At 47.0% G+C, this 20,946-nt stretch overlaps 1 protein-coding gene across 5 annotated transcripts in view; it reads right to left on the bottom strand.

Moving 5' to 3' along the window:
- MAP3K3 (mitogen-activated protein kinase kinase kinase 3) overlaps positions 1-20,946 on the bottom strand; it is a 71,754-nt gene that overhangs the window by 5,344 nt on the left and 45,464 nt on the right. For all 5 annotated transcript variants that reach the window (XM_078065902.1, XM_078065901.1, XM_036116174.2 and 2 more), the window contains 7 exons: positions 14,639-14,759; positions 7,468-7,601; positions 4,140-4,213; positions 2,213-2,280; positions 1,909-2,001; positions 1,109-1,300; positions 418-566 (listed from right to left, as the gene is read on the bottom strand). In XM_078065902.1, the coding sequence (XP_077922028.1) occupies positions 418-566; positions 1,109-1,300; positions 1,909-2,001; positions 2,213-2,280; positions 4,140-4,213; positions 7,468-7,601; positions 14,639-14,759 (831 nt within the window). The remainder of the gene's footprint in view (positions 1-417; positions 567-1,108; positions 1,301-1,908; positions 2,002-2,212; positions 2,281-4,139; positions 4,214-7,467; positions 7,602-14,638; positions 14,760-20,946) is intronic.

The following is a 20,946-nucleotide window of genomic DNA, read 5'->3' as shown; positions in this document are numbered from 1 at the left end:
GGTGTAGATGCTTAGTTAAGGTAACTGCTGCATTTGTCAGCTCAGATTGGAGTGTAGGCCACACCCAAAGTTGAATTCCAAAGATAAGCTCCTTCCTGGACCAAGGGCTGAGAGGCAACTGTTTGGTGAGAGTGGGCAGGTACTGTTCTTTGTGGCGCTGGCCTCTCAGTTCGGGTGGTTTGGTACTTTGGCATCAACTCAGTTCCTCATACCTAATCCCTCCCCCAGGGGGTCTGATGCTCTTTGGACCACAGTCCCTTTACCTCATGGCCATGGCCAGGGTGGAGAGCAAGGGAGCATGGGAGGAAGAATGATGGGGGGAGCAATCTGTAGCTTCTTGAGCAGTTAATCTATGCAGTAAGACAAGAATTTCTGCTAAGGGGGACACTGGAGGCCAGACCATGGGGAAGGCAGTACCTTGCTTGTCTCAGGGCTGTCTGGGTCAAATTGGACTTGCTTGGAAGCAAGTTCACGTCCTGTGTCCACGTCATAGCACAGATAGACCCTGCCGAAGGCGCCCTGGCCCAGAAGCTTCCCACGGCGCCAATTGATGGGGGCACTCGGAGCTACAGGAGGACAGAAGGAAAGAGCATTATTTACTGAGGTCTTGCCTTGGTCTCCAGAGGCTCTGCGATGGGACCTCTGGCTCAAGAACCCCTCACCCAGCACAGTCCTGTCTCTCAGCCCAGCATCTCCAGCCCCTTCTGGAGCAGGCTCAGTGCCCTGATCAGTGGGACCGTTAGGTCCAAGTCCTGAGAGGCAGATGACTGGCTACCGTCATGGTTAAACACTCCTCTGAATTGATCAAATACCTTTACTTCCTAAGTCCCCAAACATCTGAATATGGCAAGGGCTGAGGAGATTGCTCTTCTGTTTAAACACAGAGAGACTAAAGGCCAGAGAGGGGAAGTGGCTTGCCACACAACAGTGGAGCGAGGCCTAAGGTCCAGGGGATCTGCTGCCGACCCACAGCTTCTTCCAGTGTGGTGAGGATGGGCCAGAGCAGCCTACCGCTGAGCTGAACAGCCCCAGGGGACCTCTGGCCTCCTGCCCTGCTGACTGTCTGAGCACCCACTGGGCAGTCTCCTGGCCAGGGCCCACTCCTCACACTTGGTCGGCACATTCCTCTCCTGCACAGAGAGGGCATTCTCGCTGTCCGCACTCCGCAGGCGCCCTCTCGGGTCCAGGTATTGTACCGCCAGACCCATGTTCTCGCCATTTGTGCTCAGGGAGCGGCTGGATGGCACCAGGGTAAAGAGGTTGCCTTGATGACGCCGTATTCGTGGAAACGTTCTTCTGCCTGAAGGGATGCAGGAGACAGAATAGAGCAAGTCAGCCCCCTGGCCACGAGGCTAAATGTGCAAACCACATCATCCCATCTGCCCTTTTACCTAATCCATGCCAGAATGGCTAAAGTCCCAAGCACCCTAGAATCAGGACAAAAGCAGGAATTACGAAGCAGCCACGGATTGTTTAGGAAGCCCTGGCCATAGGGAAGGCATAGGGCTAACCCTCGTGCACCACATCACTCACAAGGCCAATCCACTGCTGAAGTCTGTCTTCCCTGGCATCCTAATCCTAAACCTTTGTGGAAGCTCCCTTCTGTCTGCTGCCATGGGGCAGAAGAGGGCGCTGAAGAGCTGGCACCATGGGGCACGCTAGGGACTCAGACCAAGGACAGTGTTCCCTTCCCAGTGGCAGCATCTTGGTTTTCAGACACCGTCCTTCTGCCCATCTCCCCTTGGTCTCTAGTGCCTCCAGTCTGGGCACAGCTCCTCAGGAATAAAGAAAACATGCGGTCTGGCGGGCCTGGGCCCACCGTGCCCTGGCAGTGGCTTTTGGGTGGCAAAGCTCTACCCATGTCCATTCTGAGGCAGCCAGCAGGGGGCAGGGTAGAGGTGCACTCACCCTCATTGTAGTCCTTGTGGTGCACAGACACGTGGTAGCGCCGGGGGTAGGTTCCACCTTTGACCCCTTTGTCATACAGCTGAGTTTCCCGATCTGGGTAAGATAGAGATAGAGGAATCACTGGTTTCGGGGTAGGTCAATGTGAATGAGCCATTTAAGCCCCTATGTCACCCGAGACCTCAGAGCAGCAGGCTGAGGAGAATTAAAATACAGTCCCGGCTTCCCACCTCAGCTAGCAAAAGCAGAATGCCTGCAGTCCCATCCAGGCACCCTGCAGTGCTCTTCCAGGCTCTGGGGAACTTACCCGAGAACTCCTGTCTGTTGTCTGGGAAGCTCTGGGCTCGGGACATTCTCGATTTCCGGAAGGATGGGCTGGAAAAAAACAAAACGAAATCACAATGTAGACATCAGCCTACTTCGAAAAGCTGCGCACCATGGCAAAAGGCAAGGATATCCAGATGGATTCTCTTTTCTAACTCCCTCCCACATCATTACGTAGGATAGAAAAACCAGAAACCAAAATACCCAGACTGCCTAGCTTACCACAATGCCTGCTTGGTGTGTAATCTTTCCTCACAGTTTGGGAGGGAAGCAGAGTTTGAGAGAAACAGCCCTCTTCTGAGTTCGGCCTCCTACTTTCTCTTTAGTAGTCTGAGGCCCAAATCTGACAAGACCTGGAAGAATGAACCCTCCAGCCCTCGCAAACTCCACCTTGGAGTTTGGCACACCACCTTCCCTTCTTGCCCTTTCCTCCCACCTTGGTAACAGGGGAAGAGTTGCAAAACATCCCTTGCCCAGGGCAGTAATAAAAACAGCAACAACACCAAGCATCTTCCTTTCGGACTAAGCACCACCATCCCATTTTAGAGATAGGGAAACTGAGGAACGGAGAGGTTAAGGGAAGCTACTTGACTTCTATTTGATGGAGCTGGGGTCTATGTGGCTCCAAATCCCATAAGGAGGAGAGGAAAGCCCTATGCTCAAGTTAGGCCGGGCCTCAAGGGAGTAAATGCAGGTCACTGGGTTTTACTCCCAAGGAAATGAAAACAAGGCATTGGAGGGACCGAGGCAAAACCTAAGGATCAAGTGGGTATGCTCAGCTATCTTTCCTAGAATTCACCGGAATGGTCCTCGACCTTACATGTGAGAGGGCCATGGGTCAGAAACGGTCAAGGCAATGACACGGGGGCTGCCCCCTACTTCACAACTACTAGATCTTCTGTGGTCTTGTCCTACTGCCCACCCACTCCCCACCCCTGCTTGGCCACAAAGCTTAGGAGATGGTCCAAAGCCAGAGTCGGTCCCTGTCCTGGCAGAGCCTTCAGTCTGTGGCAGCAACTCCTGGCACTTTAACTGGGCCTTCTTGCTCCCCTGGTTGAAGAGCAAGCCCCAAGCGATGTTATGAATTAGGCACCAACAAGTAACTATGACTGTATTCTATGACTTCTAGAGGGAAGACAGTGCTCATCAGTTTTCAGGTCTGTTAGGAAAGATGTAGTACAAATTTGGCCAGTACCCATGTGAACAATTAATCAGTTATACAAAGGGAAAAAAAAAAAAGTCCCCAAACCTGCTCCATAGCCTCTGACCACAGCCGTAAGCCAACTCCAAACATACCCCTGCTGACGGGAGAACCAGCTGCACAGAACCATCCGGTATGTAAAAGACAGCCTTCTTCCCTCCCAAAGTGTGAGAACAAGATTACACACCAAGCAGACAGTGTGGTAAGCTAGGCAGTCTGGATATTTTGTTTTCTGGTTTTTCTATCCCAGTTTCTTACTCCATCAGAAACACTTGGGAGAAAAAAAAAGAAAGTAAACCCACAGGTAATAATTCAATTTTTTCCCCAAAACACTGAGGGTTCACTACTTCTCAGGCCAGATCACAGCAGTGAGGCCAAGAGCACAAGAGCAGCGTGTATTATATGGAAACTCAAAACATGTAAAGTGCTTGGGATAACAGAGCAAGCATTTAACACATGTGACTTGCTATTATGAGCTACTATTACATTCACCTAATTATACAAACATAACATTCTCATGGTATTTGAAAAATTAAGGAGAGGGCTAAGAATCCCAGAAAGAGGTTTCTTTCCCAGAAGCATGATGTTTTAACCTTGGGCCTGCAGACCACCGTCTAGATCAGAGACATACTAGCTAATTCTGTTTCCTCAGCCCATCAGTCCCAAACATGCCTACGCACTAGGCCCCAAAGCAGCCACGGTCCCATACCTGTCTGCTGACCTGTCCAAGGATTGGCAGCTTCCTGACAAGGAATTTTCAGCACTGCTCAGGGGATCCAACATCTGCAAGGCAAGTCATACAATAAAACCCCAGCCCCAGTCCCAACCCCAGCCAGGTGACTCAGGGCTTTATGGCCCAGCCAAGGCCAGCAAATGGTCCTTTTTGTCAAAATATGAAAGTGCCCTTTCTCTGCTTGTGCAGTGGGAAGAATGGTTAGGAAGGTACCGTTTTCCCCCGTAGTTTGAAAGGCAGCGTTCCAGGAGGGAGAAAAACGCCTGGCCGGCATGCCAAGGAGCTCTGCCAGGACAGCAGAGCAGAGACGCTGCTTCTCTTGTTGGCATTTTATTGGCTCACGAACACTGGGGGCCTGGCATTGAAGCTGGTACTACCCTGCGGAGGCTTGCATGGCACGGGTGGGACTGTATGCTTCTGTTTACACTCCATAATTTAAAACTTACGGAGACAAGTATTGCTCTTGTTCCACAGATAAGCCACGGCAGGTCTAAGAAGGTTAGGAGAATTGTTTCAAGTCATGAAACTAGTATTATGCAGCTGATACAGATGAAAAATGTCCTCGTTCCTGGTTCTCATATGGAGGCATAAGTATCTACGTAAGTTAAAATGTTTCTCTAGCCCTTAGTCAAATGCAGTAACAAAGAGCCTTCAGATTAGCTTTTTTTCCAACTAATCTCCCTTCATTTTGCCTATGGGGGTTAGCCCCTATCAGAGTATTCATTGTCTAAGATCCAAAGTTAAACACTACAGAGGGAAGGAGGAACCAGAATTATGAAAACTCATTAACAACTTTCATAAAATTAGTTTCCAACTCAAATTATCCCTTCCTACTTAATACTAGGGTCCATCTTGCCCATAATTTTAAAGCGAGACCAGTTAACAGAAGAAGAAAGGACAAATAAAATAACACGACAGGCATGATGAAGGAGGAAGAACACCAAAGGTTCAAGAGAGGTCTCTGGAAAATCCACTGAATCCCGGGAAGCCCTCTGTAAAAAAGGGCCCTCTTTATAAGAGTGTCGCACCCGTCAAAGGGGAAGTAAAGGAGGTTACATTGTGTCAGCAAAATTTTTGTTAGAAAAATTAAGCCAAGGGGCGCCTGGGTGGCTCAGTCGTTAAGCGTCTGCCTTCGGCTCAGGTCATGATCCCAGGGTCCTGGGATCGAGCCCCGCATCGGGCTCCCTGCTCCACGGGAAGGCTGTTTCTCCTTCTCCCACTCCCCCTGCTTGTGTTCCCTCTCTCGCTCTCTCTCTCTCTGTCAAATAAATAAATAAAATCTTAAAAAAAAAAAAAAAAGAAAAAAGAAAAATTAAGCCAAAAAAATTAACATGAATCATACTTTTGTTCATTCTAAAAATTAGCAAACAGATGCAACTATTACCTTAATCTGATGAAAGAAAAAACAAATAAACCTATCTTAGTTTCACTTTTCAAGAAAGTCCCAGTCGAATATTCTTTCACTATATATACTACACTGTTTTGGTCTCTGTTAACAGTGGATTTATCTTGAATGGCTGGTTACCAGGAACAATTCACTTCAGCTAAGGGGAAGGACTTAGGCATTCCTTCTTTGGCCTCTTTCTAAAAGTCTGTCCTCACTAGGAATCCAGTACTCCCACACCTTCCAGGGGTAGGCAGGTAAAGCAAAGATGTAAAAGGACCAGGATATAGGGCCATGGGGAAGGACAGAGACCAAAGGCAATGAACTCATTTGCGATCTCTGAGATTTTACATCCAAGTCACCTCTAACACAGCTGATGGCCAGAAGTGCTCTGGTTAGAGGAAACAGAAAGGATGGTCAGTAAAATACCCAAGAAGGGAATCCTTAACTAAAATCACCCCAGGTCATTGTTCTAAACATAAATTTATCTGGAAAGCAGGAGTTACAGAAAAGAGAAGCAGTGTAGAGGCCTTCTCACAGTCTATGTAGTTTGGATAATGCTTTATACAGATTAGCTATCACCAGGAAAGAAAAGTTTTAAGAATCAGTTTTAGGAGAAAGAAAAGTTACAAGGATCAGTTTTCTGTAAAATCCCTCATGTGATGGTGCTGGCCCTTCTAATGGATGCTTTGCTCTTAAGAAACTTCCCCTTCCCAGACCAAATCCTAAAAATTTCTAAGAGCGGATCTTTCTCTTATGTAATCAAAGCAAGCTCACTGAAAAGACTTCAGAATGAAGCCAGAGATCTCACTCTTGCTGAGTTCACTAAGCCAAAATGCCATTTTCATCAAGTGAGTCACTAGTTAAAAAAGTTACCTATTAAAATGGGTGAGCCATTGTGGTGGGCATACTCTAAGGTGGCCCCCACAATGAGTCACAGTCTTGTATAAACCCCTCCCCTAAAGTATGGGTAGAACTTGTAACTTGTTTCTAGTCAACAGACTATGGCAAAGAAGGTGGCACATTCATCCCCATGATGATGTTACATTTTACGACTCCATCTTTACAGACTGAAGCAAGAGATTCTCCTCTGGCCTTGAAGAAGCTGCCATATTGTGAGAGAGCCATGTGGCAAGAAGCTGAAAGCCATGTGGCTTCTAGGAGCTCAGAGTGGCCCCTGGCCAACAGACAGCAAGAAAACAGGGACCACAGTGCTAAAATCACTGCCAACAACCACGTAAGCTCAGAGGGGAACCCCAAGTTCCAGAAAGGAATGCAGCCTGGCTGACACTTGACTGTAGCCTTGTGTAGCCCCGAATGGAGGACCCCGTTAAATCATGCCTAGGTTCCTTACCCAGGGAAATTGTAAAATAATAAATGTATGCTGTTTTTAAACTGCTAAGTTTGTGGTAATTTGTTGTGTAGCAACAGATAACTAATATAGCTGTCTAGCAGCATAAAAGCTCACACAAAGTAACCATTTCTACAGTGTAATTTGGATATGGTACACCCCCTACCTTTCATCAAGAAACAGCAAAACTAAAATATGGCTGATGAAAAACACAATCTGTCAGTTCAGGATTGGTCATATGTTAAACTCCGCTGATACCACAGGCAGTTGTAGGGAAGCATTCAAATAGCAGAGTGGTGTCTGCAGGGAGACCCGTGAGAGGAGCACAGCAGAGGACAAATCTGTCAAATGCTCATCCAACACCAAGGAGCCTGGGTAGTTTACACACTGTTCATGGCAGGAATTAATATTTGGCCCCTAAAAAGGAATAATCCATATTTGGGCAGGCCTGGCTTACAAGGAGCTAGTAGACGGGGTTCAAATCCCTCAGCTCTGCACCACGCCCCTGAGAAGCCCCATTATAACCTCGGTCTGACACACTCGGAGGCACACCCCAAGCCTGTACTCACACACTGCTCGCTGGTCTCTGGGATGAACTCCCCCTCGCTGTTGATGCTGGTGTAGGACCCCTGCCGGGCAATGCGTTGCTGCCGCTCAGGCACGTAGCCAGGGGGAGGCGAGCTCCGGCCAGGGTTCTGGGAGCCTAGAACACAGAAACAAGACCGTTTACAACAGAGCCCAGAATGTGTGGCTGAGAGCAGCAGACAGGGGACCAGGTCAGACCAAACATCTGCTGCAGAGGCTGGTACCAGGTAGGAACTCAGCAGAATTCCATTTGTTTCCTTCACCCTAAGTGGCAGATACAATGGGTTAGACTCAAGATCCATTCTACCCTTCTAGTATGCCTTCCTATACTTCAGAAGTTAATCAGCTAAAAGCTATTATTCCTGGGTGCAGCCAGTCAGATGCACTTGTGCGAGGTTTAGATGGCTTCCTGCTGCTGCTGCTGGGCACAGTCGTAGAAGCCCCGGTTTTTCCGCTGTGGAATTACCCGAGGCCCCACGCCGGGCCTCCCGCTTTCCCGATGTCAAGACACAGAAGCAGTCATCCCTATGTAGTGGTGCGGACCAGAGCAGAGGGGCACTGTGCTTCTGAATCTGGTAGCTTCCTGGTTACAGAAGAGGGAGGAGCTCTGTGGTGTCTTAACCTAGAATCTGTTTCTCTCTCCAATCACTTTATAAGCCAGGATGAGCACTAAATCTCTTCTTCCCGAATCTAGTTAGAGAGGATTCTACTCTGTGCACCGAACCCTGACCAATATACTCCGGAGTGAAAAGGTATTACACATTTGACCTACAATGAACCAAAAATGTCTCCTCTAAGGGATTTATTAGAGAGGAAAGAAAAACTTACTTATTGATGAAGTCCCAGGGATCCAAACTATCCCCGGACAGGATAAACTGCCCTCAGTCTGTCAAATGGAGTACCTAGGTGAAGCCTCCTTGGGATAAAATATCCAAGGCTCTGGACACCCATTCTCTCCTTTACCAGCTGCCACTGAACTCTCACCTGATTTTACAGGTAGGATGGGACTGGCTCACATGAGGCCAGCACTACAGACCCAGGAGGGGCTGGGGGAAAATAGCAAAGGTTTTCTGAGCTTTTATTTCCAGCCAGAGACTTTCACTTTTTCCAATACACATTGCTGCCTGCAGAGAGCCAGCCTTGTTATCTGATGGGCAATGGGCCAGGGGCTATTGTGCACAGGCCCACAGCTTGGGGCAGGAAAGGGAAGTCTCCCCAAACCAATGGCTATCAGAGGAAGCAAATGGAAAAACCAGGAGTTGGCAGAACTGCTCCAGAGCATTTTCAGTTTTGTTTTTATCTTCAATTCAGAAATTGGGGGCTAGTGAGACACACAACAGTGGTCGAGAACAAATGAGACAGGGACCTTAACAGGACAGGATACTGGACCGCAAGACTCACTGATGCGCCCACTATTTGCCAACAGACACAGCAGTGAGCTAGACAGCACAAACCACAGTACTATGCAAGACAACTCATTTTAGGCCTTGGAAGGTAGGCCTGGTGGGGATGGCAAACTCGCTGGGATGTCCTTCCCTGGCATTCCAGACGGACCTTGCTCTATTCTCATGAGGCTATTTGTGCCAAGGGGCCCCGTCAGCAGCAGCTGAAGCAACAAAGCAAAGTAGTCATCCTGTGTTCAGAGTGCCCACAGCTCTGCATGAAGGTGTTCTACACACAAGGAGAAAGCCCAGGCTTTAGGCTGCTGACTGGCTGTACTCCTCCCAGGGCATGCCAGCTCTCTGCTAGCTCCTTAACCCATAGTGCAAAGTCCGACAAAACTCTCACCCAGAGCTGGAAGACTGGCTCTCAGATTCTAGCCCTTCTCATAGGAGACTCCGGTCAGGAAGCTGATGCAGTCAGGAAGTTCCCTCCGCAGGGAGTTCTAGGGTTTGGGGTCAGTGTTAATGTGCAGGTCATTGCAAGTACAAAGAGATAGCTGTTTTGGCCATCAACTATTTTTTCTCTAAACGCTGCTGTCTCTTGCTGGACAGATGAGATTGGGGGAGGAATCGCCTCTTTTTTTCTTCCTCAATGTGAAATCTTAACCAGTATTTTTCAGTGTATTCACACTGGACCAGGCTGTGTAGAACAGAGCTTCTCAACATTTCATCCCACAAGATCCTGAGAATCATCCTAGATGTTTCAGCTTTCAAAATTCCCATTTGATTTTGAAGTTGCCACCACTACTAAATAGTTCCTGGTCTCATCCAGCATCACAGAAGAATTTACGGCAAGGAGAAAAACCCTGCGGAAGTGAAGGAAGCCGACCTGTGTGATGGCAGCCTCCGCCCCTCTAACTGCACCAGGACAGGAGGTCGGCACTGTGCACAGCTCTCTCTACCCAGCGGCGGCCCAGGGCTCCCTGCAAGTCACCTTGTCCTCCCCCTTGCCAAGGCATTAGGCACCCTCCACCTGCACTCCCCACGTGCCGTGCAGCAGGAGTTGGCTTCCCCACATCCCCCAGCACCTCCCTCAATCCCCTTTTCAGCTGGCGTTGTGCCTCCCTTCTTCGTGAGCATGCTCAGACCTCTAGCTTACAGTCTTGATCTTACTTTTTGCCTCTCCTGTAAACCACTAACCGACCTCTGTTTTTCTTTCACAGCCAAACTCCTTGAAAGAACTGATTGCCTCTACTCCCCTGCTTCCCATTCCTTAGGGGCTGCAATCTGGCTTGCCTCACTGTGGGATTGCAGTGGCAAGACAAGGAGTGAGACGGAGTAGGAACAGAGGCAAAGGCACTTAACGAGATGCATTAGACCCAACAGAGTCAGAATGTGGCAGGGACAAGTCCTGCATTTGAGGCTTGGCTGCGTGGCTTAAGGGCACCACCGAAGGTATTATGGAAAAATGGTGCTTGAGCTCGGCTTCAAAGGTGGGCAGAATTTCTACAGGCAAAGATATAAGGAAGGGCATCGTCATGTAGGGAAATTCCATCTGCCTTGTCTGAAGATCTCCCCACAGGGGTCTTTCTTTTGGGTTAACTCATTACCTAGTTGTTGTTGTTTTTGTTTGCTGCTTGTCTTTGTTTTTTAGCATGAGCTAATTTAACAGACTAATTGGCTTGAAAAAAATTAAAATTGAAGGTATGTATATTATGATGGGGAAAACAAAAAGCAAACATGACAGCTGGTTTCAAACAGTTGAAAACCTGTCATACCAAAGATGTTATCTATGTATCTGTGTTGCTCAAGAGAGCAGTACCAGAGTCACTGGGTAAAGTGAGGGAAGGCAGATTTTCAATTCAATATAAGGAAGAAGTTCAAAGAAACAGCACGGATCGGGCTACCTTGCACTTCCCCATCACTGAAAATGGTGCCGTGGGGGCTGAATGACCCACATGTTGCCGTCTCTCACTAAATACTCACAGGTTCCTTCATGTTGGTAGGGGAGGAGAGCAAAGCCCCCTTGCTCCTGCTGGTTGGGGGTTGAATCTCTAAGGCTTCTCTTTTGACCCCGTTTCTACTGCAAGGACTTCTCCTCACGCCTGATACTTAAACCCTGACTCTCCCTCTTCCTGTTTCCTTCTACTTCCAGAAGGCCTTACACTGTAGCAGCAAAGCAAGTACTTAGACATTTGTGGATGAAAACGACAAGTTGTGTCTCTTACTCTTTCCAACCTGGCTGGTACCATGTAAGGTCTCCTCTCACCCTCTCCTATTTCTCTGGTCACTCCTTTCCTGTGTCCTTTGCAGGTTCATCCTCCTCTAATTGGCCACTAAGTGTCTGGGTTCCTGAGGCTTAGCCCTCGGCCTCTTCTTACTCTGCAGTCTCTGCCTAGGACCTCTCATCTGGACCCGTGGCTTCAACTGGACAATTTCTAATATTTTTTTCTAGTCCTGATTTTCTCCCCTTTGAGCTGGAGACCTGTATATCTACCTGTCCATTTGATAGCTCCTCTTAGCTGTCTCAAAGGCACCTCCAATTCAACCTGTGTACAACATCAGGTCTGCCTCTTCTCAGCACAGGAAACCAGGCTCTCGTCTCTCATTCCTGTCTTAGTGACAGGTGGTGCCATTCATCCAGATCCATAAACCAGTAACTTATCTCCTGCTCTTTCAACACTTACAAAGTCAATCCAATACCACAGTAGTTCTTAAACCTCTTAGAATTCTTTTACACTTTAAAAATCAAGAACACTGAAGAGCTTTTATTAAGTGGGTTATATCAATTGATATTCACTGTATTAGAAATTAAAGCTCAAACGTTTGGAGAACACAATGATACACAAGCACACACTCCACTAGCCATCAGAGCAATGACTTCACCTCAGGCAGGTAACCTCTGGAAAGCTCCATTCATCCTCATGAGAGAATGGAGTAAAAAGGCAAGTCACAGACCTCCTGAAAGGATCTCAGGGACCCCCCCACCCCAAGTCCCCAGACCACACTCTGAAAACCAAACAACACCATGTTCTGTTGGCCTTTATCTTCTAAATGTCTCAAATCCACCTGTGCCTTCCTCCTCCACTACTGTCACTAGCCTAATCCAAACTTCTGTCTTCTTCGCCTGTACCAAACTACATTAGCCTAACATGGTTCCCCCGCTTGGTCCATTCTTGCTCCCCGGCAATCTGTTCTCCACACTGCAGCTACAGCAATCTTTTCAAAACACAAATCTGAGTGTGTTGTACCACCTATTCCTCTTCACTTTAAAAGCCAGAAAGTGGACTTTCACTGCTTTCAACATTAAGAATCAAAATCTTCATCATGACCACAAGGCTCTGCCTCCTTCCCTGGCCTCAGCCCGTTCCTCTGCCCTGCTATTCTCGGCTCTCCAGCCTCAGGGCTTCTTTCTGTCTCAATCACACCATACTCCCTCAGCCATCCGGCCCCCGGCCCCCACACGTGCAGCTCTCCCTGCCTGGCACTCTCTTCCTTGCTTCCCCTTTGCATCATCCACGTGCCGGATCACAGGCTAAGGCTTTTCTGGCCCCAAAACCAGGATGCATCCCTCTGTTACACATGCTCACAGCACCATACACCCTTCAGTCACAGCCTATAAATTACACATTAATCTCATCGTGACAAGTGTTTGTCTTTGCACGCAGCTGTAAGAGCCACAGGGGCGGGAGCCAGGTCTTTTTTTGCTTCCCCTGTTGCTGGCACACAGCTGATACTTGGCCAATTAAATCTTAAGGGAATAAATGAATGCACAACAATGCAGTCTGACAGGGAGAGAAAAAAGATAGTAAGATTATGTGATGAGCATTGTAATAGAGATGGGCATGAGGGACCAACATTTTCAATGACTTCCCACTGCCTACCAAACAAGCCCAAGGGCAGTCCAGGTTTCTTAGAGGTGGCCCAGGCATCCTTTCTCATCTTTATTCTCCTCCAAATATATCAGCCAGTCTGAAGGACAAGTGAGATTTCCACAGAAAAACAGTCAAAAAGCCCTCTCCCCTCATCCTTACCTATGGAAAGATCCAGTTCACACAGCTCCTCCACAGAAGGCATGTGCCAAGCCGTTCCAGTTAGAAATAACCTCTGCCATTTCTCGGCTCTAGGAAAAGGTTGGCAGGCTCCACCCACTTCTTCCGTCATGTCCGCCACACTCTACACCACTCGGGGTTCTCTGAACCCCCCACCTTCTTTTGTGAGACTGTCTGGCAGATGCCCTCTCCTGTGCCTGGAATATCTCTCTGCTCAGTAAATCTTTCCTTCGTGTGGCAGCTCTGATGTTTCCTCTTCTGTGGAAGCGCTTCTCCAAAGTCCTGGGATGAATTGGTGATTGCCTCCTCCCACCCCACCCTGCCCTCCACTGTAGCCCCCATTATACACGCCTCCATTGTAGCCCTCATCCCAGCTCAATGGTTGGTACATACTGCTTGCTGAACGACGGAACCCAGGATCTACGTGTGCTAGGAGGCTGTGTTGGCCATTCTCTAGATACACAGGAACTACTTCATAGAAATCCTATTCCTCAGCATTCTCAGACAAGGAAATTCCATATATGGCTCCTCACAACAATGGCCCAGCATTTGGCCACTGCCCCTACACACAAATCACAGGCTCTAGGTTAAGAGCAGGCCCAATCACTGCCCCATGTCGATCCTCACTGCTTCTTGTGCAAATGAACAATGCTGCCCTCCTCCCAGTATCTCTGAGGGCTCTGGGACAGAGGCGAAGCTGGCAGAGTCTGCTAGGCTTCAGGGCACCTGGATTCCAGGGCCAGAGATGTTCGGATAGGGCCTCCTCGCCAGGGTGTTGGCTCTCTCTCCTCTATCAGCTTATTGAAAACATAGCCACCAATTATGCACAATGTTAGAGAAATATGAAACTCCTATACAGACCTTCAGCTGGGCTACACTTACTACCAGTATTTGCTCAAGTTCCAAAAATTACTCAGTAAGGCAAAGTCAGTGCCTGAGTAACACATTCTTCCTGCTACCCTCTCAGGAGGCTTATCACTCACAGACAGGCTCTGTGGCAGCACTGACGTTCAGAACTCCCCAAGCTCAGCTCAAAATCTTCAGAGAGCAGTTCAGTTTGATGCAACTCTACCTGTGTGGATAGAACTTGTCTTCCTAGCAGCAGCAGGGGTCTCAGCAACATTAGGGTAGTAGGTTCAACACAAAGTTTGATAAGGCCAGGTTTCCCTCTTGATACAAATTCCACAATTCAGGACATGGGCTTTCTCCTCAGACTCTGGGAAATGGGATCCAGAGCAATGCTGGGTTATCTGGTATAATGCACAGACCTGACTTCGATTTCTTTCCTGAGGAGGCCTGGGGCAGCTACATAGTTTTCTTCCTAGTTAGCCAATCAATATATCCTATGTCAACGGTCTCCTGTCCTTCCCAGACAACTTAGTCCCCAGTTCTTTGGTGGAACAATGGTCAAAAATGAGAGCGGACTATTTGTTGCTGGAGTTCTTCAAGCAGATGTTTGAGGAGATCACTTTTTCAGACATGTTTAAAAAGGAACTTGGTCATGCCATCACATTGTTACATTGTAAGCTCCCTGAGAGTCAGGACACCATCCCAGTCATTTCTCTATCCCTTCCTCCCAAATAAAGGCATAGAGGATTATTTTGCACAGAGTAATAGTCTATAAATGTTTGACAATGGCTTTTAAATTAATAAATACTTAATTTTTAAAAAACATGGGCAGGTAAATTAGATGAGAGAGGAAAAAGGGGTGAAATACTCACTGACAGAGAGGTGCCTGCTTCTGGGCTCAGGGGGCTGGTAGATGGTATTGATATCTCCTGCAGACTGGGAAGCTTTGATCCGCACCTGCCTGGACACCCCGGAATGGGGAGACGGACTGGTCTGTAAGATAAGAGGAAAAGACTGAGCTATCTTTAGGCAGGCAGGCCAAGAAAGGCCCACGTGCCCTTCCGTAAGACTCCTCATGCTCTTAGCTGCCTTCACGCTTTCTTTTTTTCTTTCTCTCTCTCTCTCTTTTTTTAATATTTATTTATTTATTTGAGAGAGAGAGAACACAAGCAGGGAGGAGGGGTAGAGGAAGAGGGAGAAGCAGACCCCCCAGCTGAGCAGGGAGCCCAACACGGGACTAGATCCCAGGTCCCTGGGATCATGACCTGAGCCGAAGGCAGAAGCTTAGCTGACTCAGCCATCCAGGCACCCCTGCCTTCACACTTTCAATACACGAGGTACCCAGTGTTCCCCCAAAGCTCACTCCTCCATCTGTCTTGGCAAACCACTATTTCCTCATGGTAGTTTTACAGCTTCATTGATATTGGAGCACTGAGACCCACTGTCCCAGTTTAAGAGGTGATGACCCGGGCATGGAGGAATAACAGGTTTTCCTATAATAATATGTCAAACAGAAAAGTAAGTTGTAAATACCCTCTCATAAAATTCTCCAGAGAGGGGCGCCTGGGTGGCTCAGTCGTTAAGCGTCTGCCTTCAGCTCACGTCATGATCCCAGTGTCCTGGGATCGAGCCCCGCATCGGGCTCCCTGCTCAGCGGGAAGCCTGCTTCTCCCTCTCCCACTCCCCCTGCTTGTGTTCCCTCTCTTGCTGTGTCTCTCTCTGTCAAATAAATAAATAAAATCTTAAAAATAAAATAAAATAAAATAAAATTCTCCAGAGAGCTTGGGAAAAATAGGAAATTATTTCAGCAGTGAGATCACCTGCTGAGCGGGGGGTCAGAATAGAGAATGACAGCAACCTCCCTGCCCAAGAGAATTCTGGTTGATAAACATATTTCTAAAAGTAGCTCGATGTGCTGCTTCTACCCCAACTACAATCACTCCCCCCAAATTAAGACAAAATCTCAGTGGCTTACTATCACCAGGGTTTACATGTGAAATTACCTCAGGGTTGTGTTCATCTGGGAAAGGCTATCATTAGGTACCATTCTGCCAGAGATCAAGGACCTCAGAACGGGGTTAGCAACCTTACCACATGCACCCTCACTTTTGCACTGTTCCAGACAAACCACCAAGTGAGCCCTAGAAAAAAATCAAAGCAACAAAGGGGTCCCTTGCACTGAGAAAGCTGAAAACCAAAGGTGGGCAGTGAGCAAGTGATGTCGGGATATGATTATAAGCACGTGGAGCACTACAGAGAGTGGGAATGGGAGGTCAGGAGTGCTAAATAACTTGGGGCAAAGTTTCGACTTGCTTCTCTAGCTCTTCTACCTCACATAAGAAAAAAAAGTCCAACCTAAACAAACTATATCCTGTCCTCCAGGAAAAAAGCTTCCCGCTCTCAGGGGTGAATTCAGCTGCCAAGCAGCCTCCTCTGGTCTCTCCACGCCAGACTTTATCACATGCAGGGCTGTCTTTACAAACTGTCTTGCTCTAACGGGAAGTCAGAACCAAGGGGAAGTGGAATGTTCTTGCTGAAGCCTCCGATGTGCAATAGCTCTCTGCTGAGAGTCAGAAAGGAAAAAACAGTCAAAGCCACATACTGGGGACGCAGGCCAGTGAAGGGCAAGGAAAGGCCACAGCCCTGCAATTGGAAAGAGAAGAGCCACATGATGAGCCCCCTGAGGACACCTGCTTGCACACAGGGCCTTACACATAGTGAGAATTCCATAAATCTAGGCAACATGAATTTGAAATGTACCAAAGAACATACGCTCTAAACTCAATTTTAAACTCTAAGAGCTGAGACAGGAAAGTAGGTTCCACAGCCAGCATGAGCATCAGTTTGTAGAAGAAAAGGCTGAAGTTATGGCAACAGGTTGGAAAACAGAGGAAGGGAATCAGTGGAGGTTTCAAAGCAGGGCTTCTTACACCTTAATGTGCACAAATCACCTGGGGCCTTGGTTAAAGCACAGATTCTGACTCAGTAGGTCTGGGATGGGGTCGAGAATCTGCATTTCTTTTTTTTTTTTTTAAGATTTTATTTATTTATTTGACAGAGAGCAGGAGAGAGAGGGAAAGCACAAGCAAGGGGAGCAGCAGAGGGAGAGGGAGAAGCAGACTCCCCACTGAGCAGGGAGCCCGATATGGGGCTCAATCCCAGGACCCCAGGATCATGGCTTGAGCCGAAGGCAGACACTTAACTGACCGAGCCACCCAGGTGCCCCTAAGATTTTATTTTTAAGGTCATCTCTACACCCAATGTGGGGCTTGAACATACAACCCCAAGACCAGGAGTCACACGCTCTACCGACTGAGCAAGCCATCCAGGTGCCCTGAGAATCTGCATTTCTAACAAGCTTCCAGGTGTGCTGATGCTGCTGGTCCATGGACCACACTTTGAGCAGCAAGGTCTTAGGAGGAGAGTCATACTTCAATTTAAGGTCACGGCTCTCAACCCTGGCCACCCATGAGAGCTGCCTATGGGGCTTCAGACACCTCACACCACCTACAACAGAATCTCTGGGGATGGGGCCCAAGAACTGGTATTTTTTAAATCTCCCCAAGTGTTTGTAATATTCAGTCAAGTCTGAAAACCCTGATTTAATGGGATAAAAGAGAATGGCACGGTAAACAAAAATGAGGTTCATGCAAGGATTCAGGGAACTTTGAACACAACTTACAAGTGGGAGAGGAAGGAGGAAGGTGGAGCTAAGAAAAACAAAAGGGGACTGTAGTGGAGTGAAAGGAGAGCCCAAAAGTATAAAGCGTGGCCAGCAGAATGTTCTAAAGATAGCAAACAGAAGGTGGCATTTGACTACTCAATGTAAACCTCACCAAAGGACTCTGTAGGTAGCAGTGTGTGTGGCTGACACAAACAACATGAAAAGTTACCAGGGAACCATGTCCATAAAGATTGCAGTGACTGGAAGCTAGGAGATCAGCAGAAAAAGTGGTCACAAGAGTGGACTCAGATTATCTTTATAAAAGATTTGGTGGTACGAGACAAAATGAACAAGTGGGTTCAACTCTGCAGGGAGTAAAGGTGTGTGTGTGTGTGTGTGTGTGTGTGTGCGCGCGCGCGCCTCAGTTTGGTTCATGGGAACGTAAGGTGAGAAACGGCCCCGTGGATCTCACCAGTCTTTTGCTTCAAGGATGGCACCAAGAGACTTTGCACAGAAGACTATAATAGTTATGACAGTTGTGTTTTCTTCTTCTAAGATAACCCCCAATATCTAAAGGGTTCATCCAAATTGAGATAAGGTGACTAAATGTTCTCATTATCCGCACTCTCCAGTGCTTCCTAGACTTTGATTGTATATATACAGCTTACGGTGCCTTTCCGGACTAAAGAGTCCCAGGCTTTTTTGGCTATTCACATATAAAAGTGACCCTAACCCCCTGAAAATGTCATCTTCCCTTGGACTTTTTCTAGCTCAGTTACCCTCTGAGCTATGGGAAAGAGAATGACACAACATCGCACAACTTCTCCCCATGGGCAACGTTATACTTTCTGTTCTGCTTCTGATAAACTGTGGAGGAACCTGGGGGAGGTCTTCCAAGGACTACAATAATTCTAAGACCCCTTTCCAGGAAGGTAACTAATGGGTACTGAACTACAAGTCAGAACGTCTGGACTTTAGACCAGCTCTGTCACCACTGACTGCTTCACCACGGGCAAGTGACCCTAAGTCTTAGTTTCCCCAGGTGTAGACTGGTGAGAACAGATGCCTACCCTGGACCTCTCAAAGTTGCAAGAATCAAATGAGAGACAAAAGGTGTAAGGTGTTATGTTTAAACAGGGGCCAGACTGAAGCTATTGTACTCAACAACTTTGGTCCTATCTTCCTGCACTTGCCCCATTATTTTAGTAAGACTGAAAAGAATTAATTACTCTTTAGAATATCCTTGATATTTTGAACTTAAATAGTAGACAAGATAGCATCAAACTCATTGGTGGAATATTTGGGAAGTGGGCAACATTTGGATGAGAAGATTAGAAGTTTACTTTTGTTAGGGAGAATCTGAGCTAACGAAACAAAATGCCATATTCAGTTTAAGGTGGCTGGGTATTTAGTTTTTATCATATTCAGATATAAGTGACAAAAGAATGCAGGCTTGAGATTATTTTAACATAGTGGAAAATCTGGGTCTAGGAAGTTATAAGAAGGTCAAGAGCGGAAAGATAAACTAACAGTTAAATGCACGCATGCTTAGAGAAGTCTGTAATAGGAATAAACTAAGAGTTGATGGTCCAAGGCACATGCCTAAGGCAGCAAGAACTACTGAAGGAGATGATGAAGTCTCTTAAAATGGCAGGCGAAAGCAAGACTAGAGAGAGGCTCTTCAGACTAAAGGGAGGCTCTGTGATAACCAAACTCCAAGAGTTCTCAGGTAAGAACAATATTGAAGCCTAAGACATGGCCGTGGCCAGGTGAGGTAGGAGGGGTATGACATATACCCTGGTGAGGGGTAAAGACAGAGGAAAGATTAGAATCTGTCATAGAAGGATCAGTAGAAAAGGAATTCAAAGAGAAGAAAGAGACCACACATTTAAAAACAGGAATAAGAAGGGAAGTGAAGGTATAACAAAAGGTGGATGAGGCAATAGATCGCTAAAAATGGAAGAAACTCAGTAGAGAAACTCAGTGGCTGCCAGTGATCAGCTGGAGATGAAGCAGGTACTATGGTATCCAGGAGCAGTGCACTCAAGTACGTTCTGTGTGGCTGGGACCCAGCAACAACCAGTGGCCTAACAATCCTCAAGAAGGTAATATAGATACGGAAAATAACTCTTTACAGACTTTTATGGCAATTTGGCAGAGTGACTTTCTATCAACTCTAGCAATAAGAACTGTAGTCTTGTATTTTGTATGTCCCTCATTTTTCCATTTCATTTTTCAGTTTTTGTGTTTTAAAAAGAATTGGTCCATAGTAGACCGGAAATTAAAAGAATAAAACCAGTATTTCATCACAGAGGGTTAGAGAAGCACTGTTCTGAAGGTGGGATTCTTGAGCACACAGCAAGTCTGGATCATGATACTTTTGTTTATTAAGAAGCCTGAAGTGGGGCGCCTGGGTGGCTCAGTTGGTTAAGTGTCTGCCTTTGGCTGAGGTCACAATCCCAGGGTCCTGGGATTGAGCCCCACGTTGGGCTCCCTGCTCAGTGGGGAATCTGCTTCTCCCTCGGCCCCCCCCTACTTTCTCCCCCTCAAATAAATAAAATCTTTTTATATAAAAAAAGAAGCCTGAAGTGTAGCTGAGGAAATTCCCAAGGAAAGGTTTCATCATCACCATTACCACTGCTAGTCTTAAATGTAAATCTTTATAAATGCAAAAAGTTGGAGCAGCTTAAGTGACCCGACAGTAACAAAAATGGCTATTTAATTAAATTATAGTATATCCACTCTAGGAAATTATGCATCTTTATAAATTATAATTACGAAGATTGCACATTAACATAGCAAAATGTGCATGACAATGTTAAGTGAAAAAATAAATTAGAAAATTCTATGACTACCATGACAACATTTAAAGTATGTATACATATGGCCAAAAACTGCAGGGGCACAGGTAAATATCAATCAATCAATGTGTTACAGTGATAGGATTACATAGGATAATTCTTTTTTAAAGATTTATTTATTTAATTGAGAGAGAGAGAGTGGTGGGGAGGGGCAGAGGGAGAGGGAGAGAGAGTCCCAAGGAGACTCCCTAATGAGCACAGAGCCGGAAGCAGGGCTCGATCTCACAACCCTGAGATCACGCCTGAGCCAAAACCAAGAGTCGGACGCTTAACCAACTGAGCCACCCAGATGCCCCAATAATTCTCTTTTTAAAACTTTATAAAAAGTTATACTGGGCACCTGGGTGGCTCAGATGGTTAAGCATCTGCCTTCGGCTCAGGTCATGATCCCGGGGTCCTGGGATTGAGTCCTGCGTTGGGCTCCCTGATCAGCGGGGAGCCTGCTTCTCCCTCTGCCTCTGCCTCTCTCTCTCTCTCTCTGTCTCTCATGAATAAATAAAATCTTTAAAAAAAAAAAGTTATACTGACATTACAGTAATTTTTTAAAATATAAGTCCTTAGAGAGGCATCAATATGGCATTTATTTTATGCAACAGCTAATGCAATGTCATGGGCATCAGAGGTCAGGTGGTCATCTTTCAAACAGCTTGGGTGT

Source organism: Halichoerus grypus, chromosome 2 (assembly GCF_964656455.1).
Source record: "Halichoerus grypus chromosome 2, mHalGry1.hap1.1, whole genome shotgun sequence".
Taxonomy (NCBI): domain Eukaryota; kingdom Metazoa; phylum Chordata; class Mammalia; order Carnivora; family Phocidae; genus Halichoerus; species Halichoerus grypus.
Note: the sequence above shows the minus strand (reverse complement) of the source record. Positions and strands in the feature narration are given on the sequence as shown.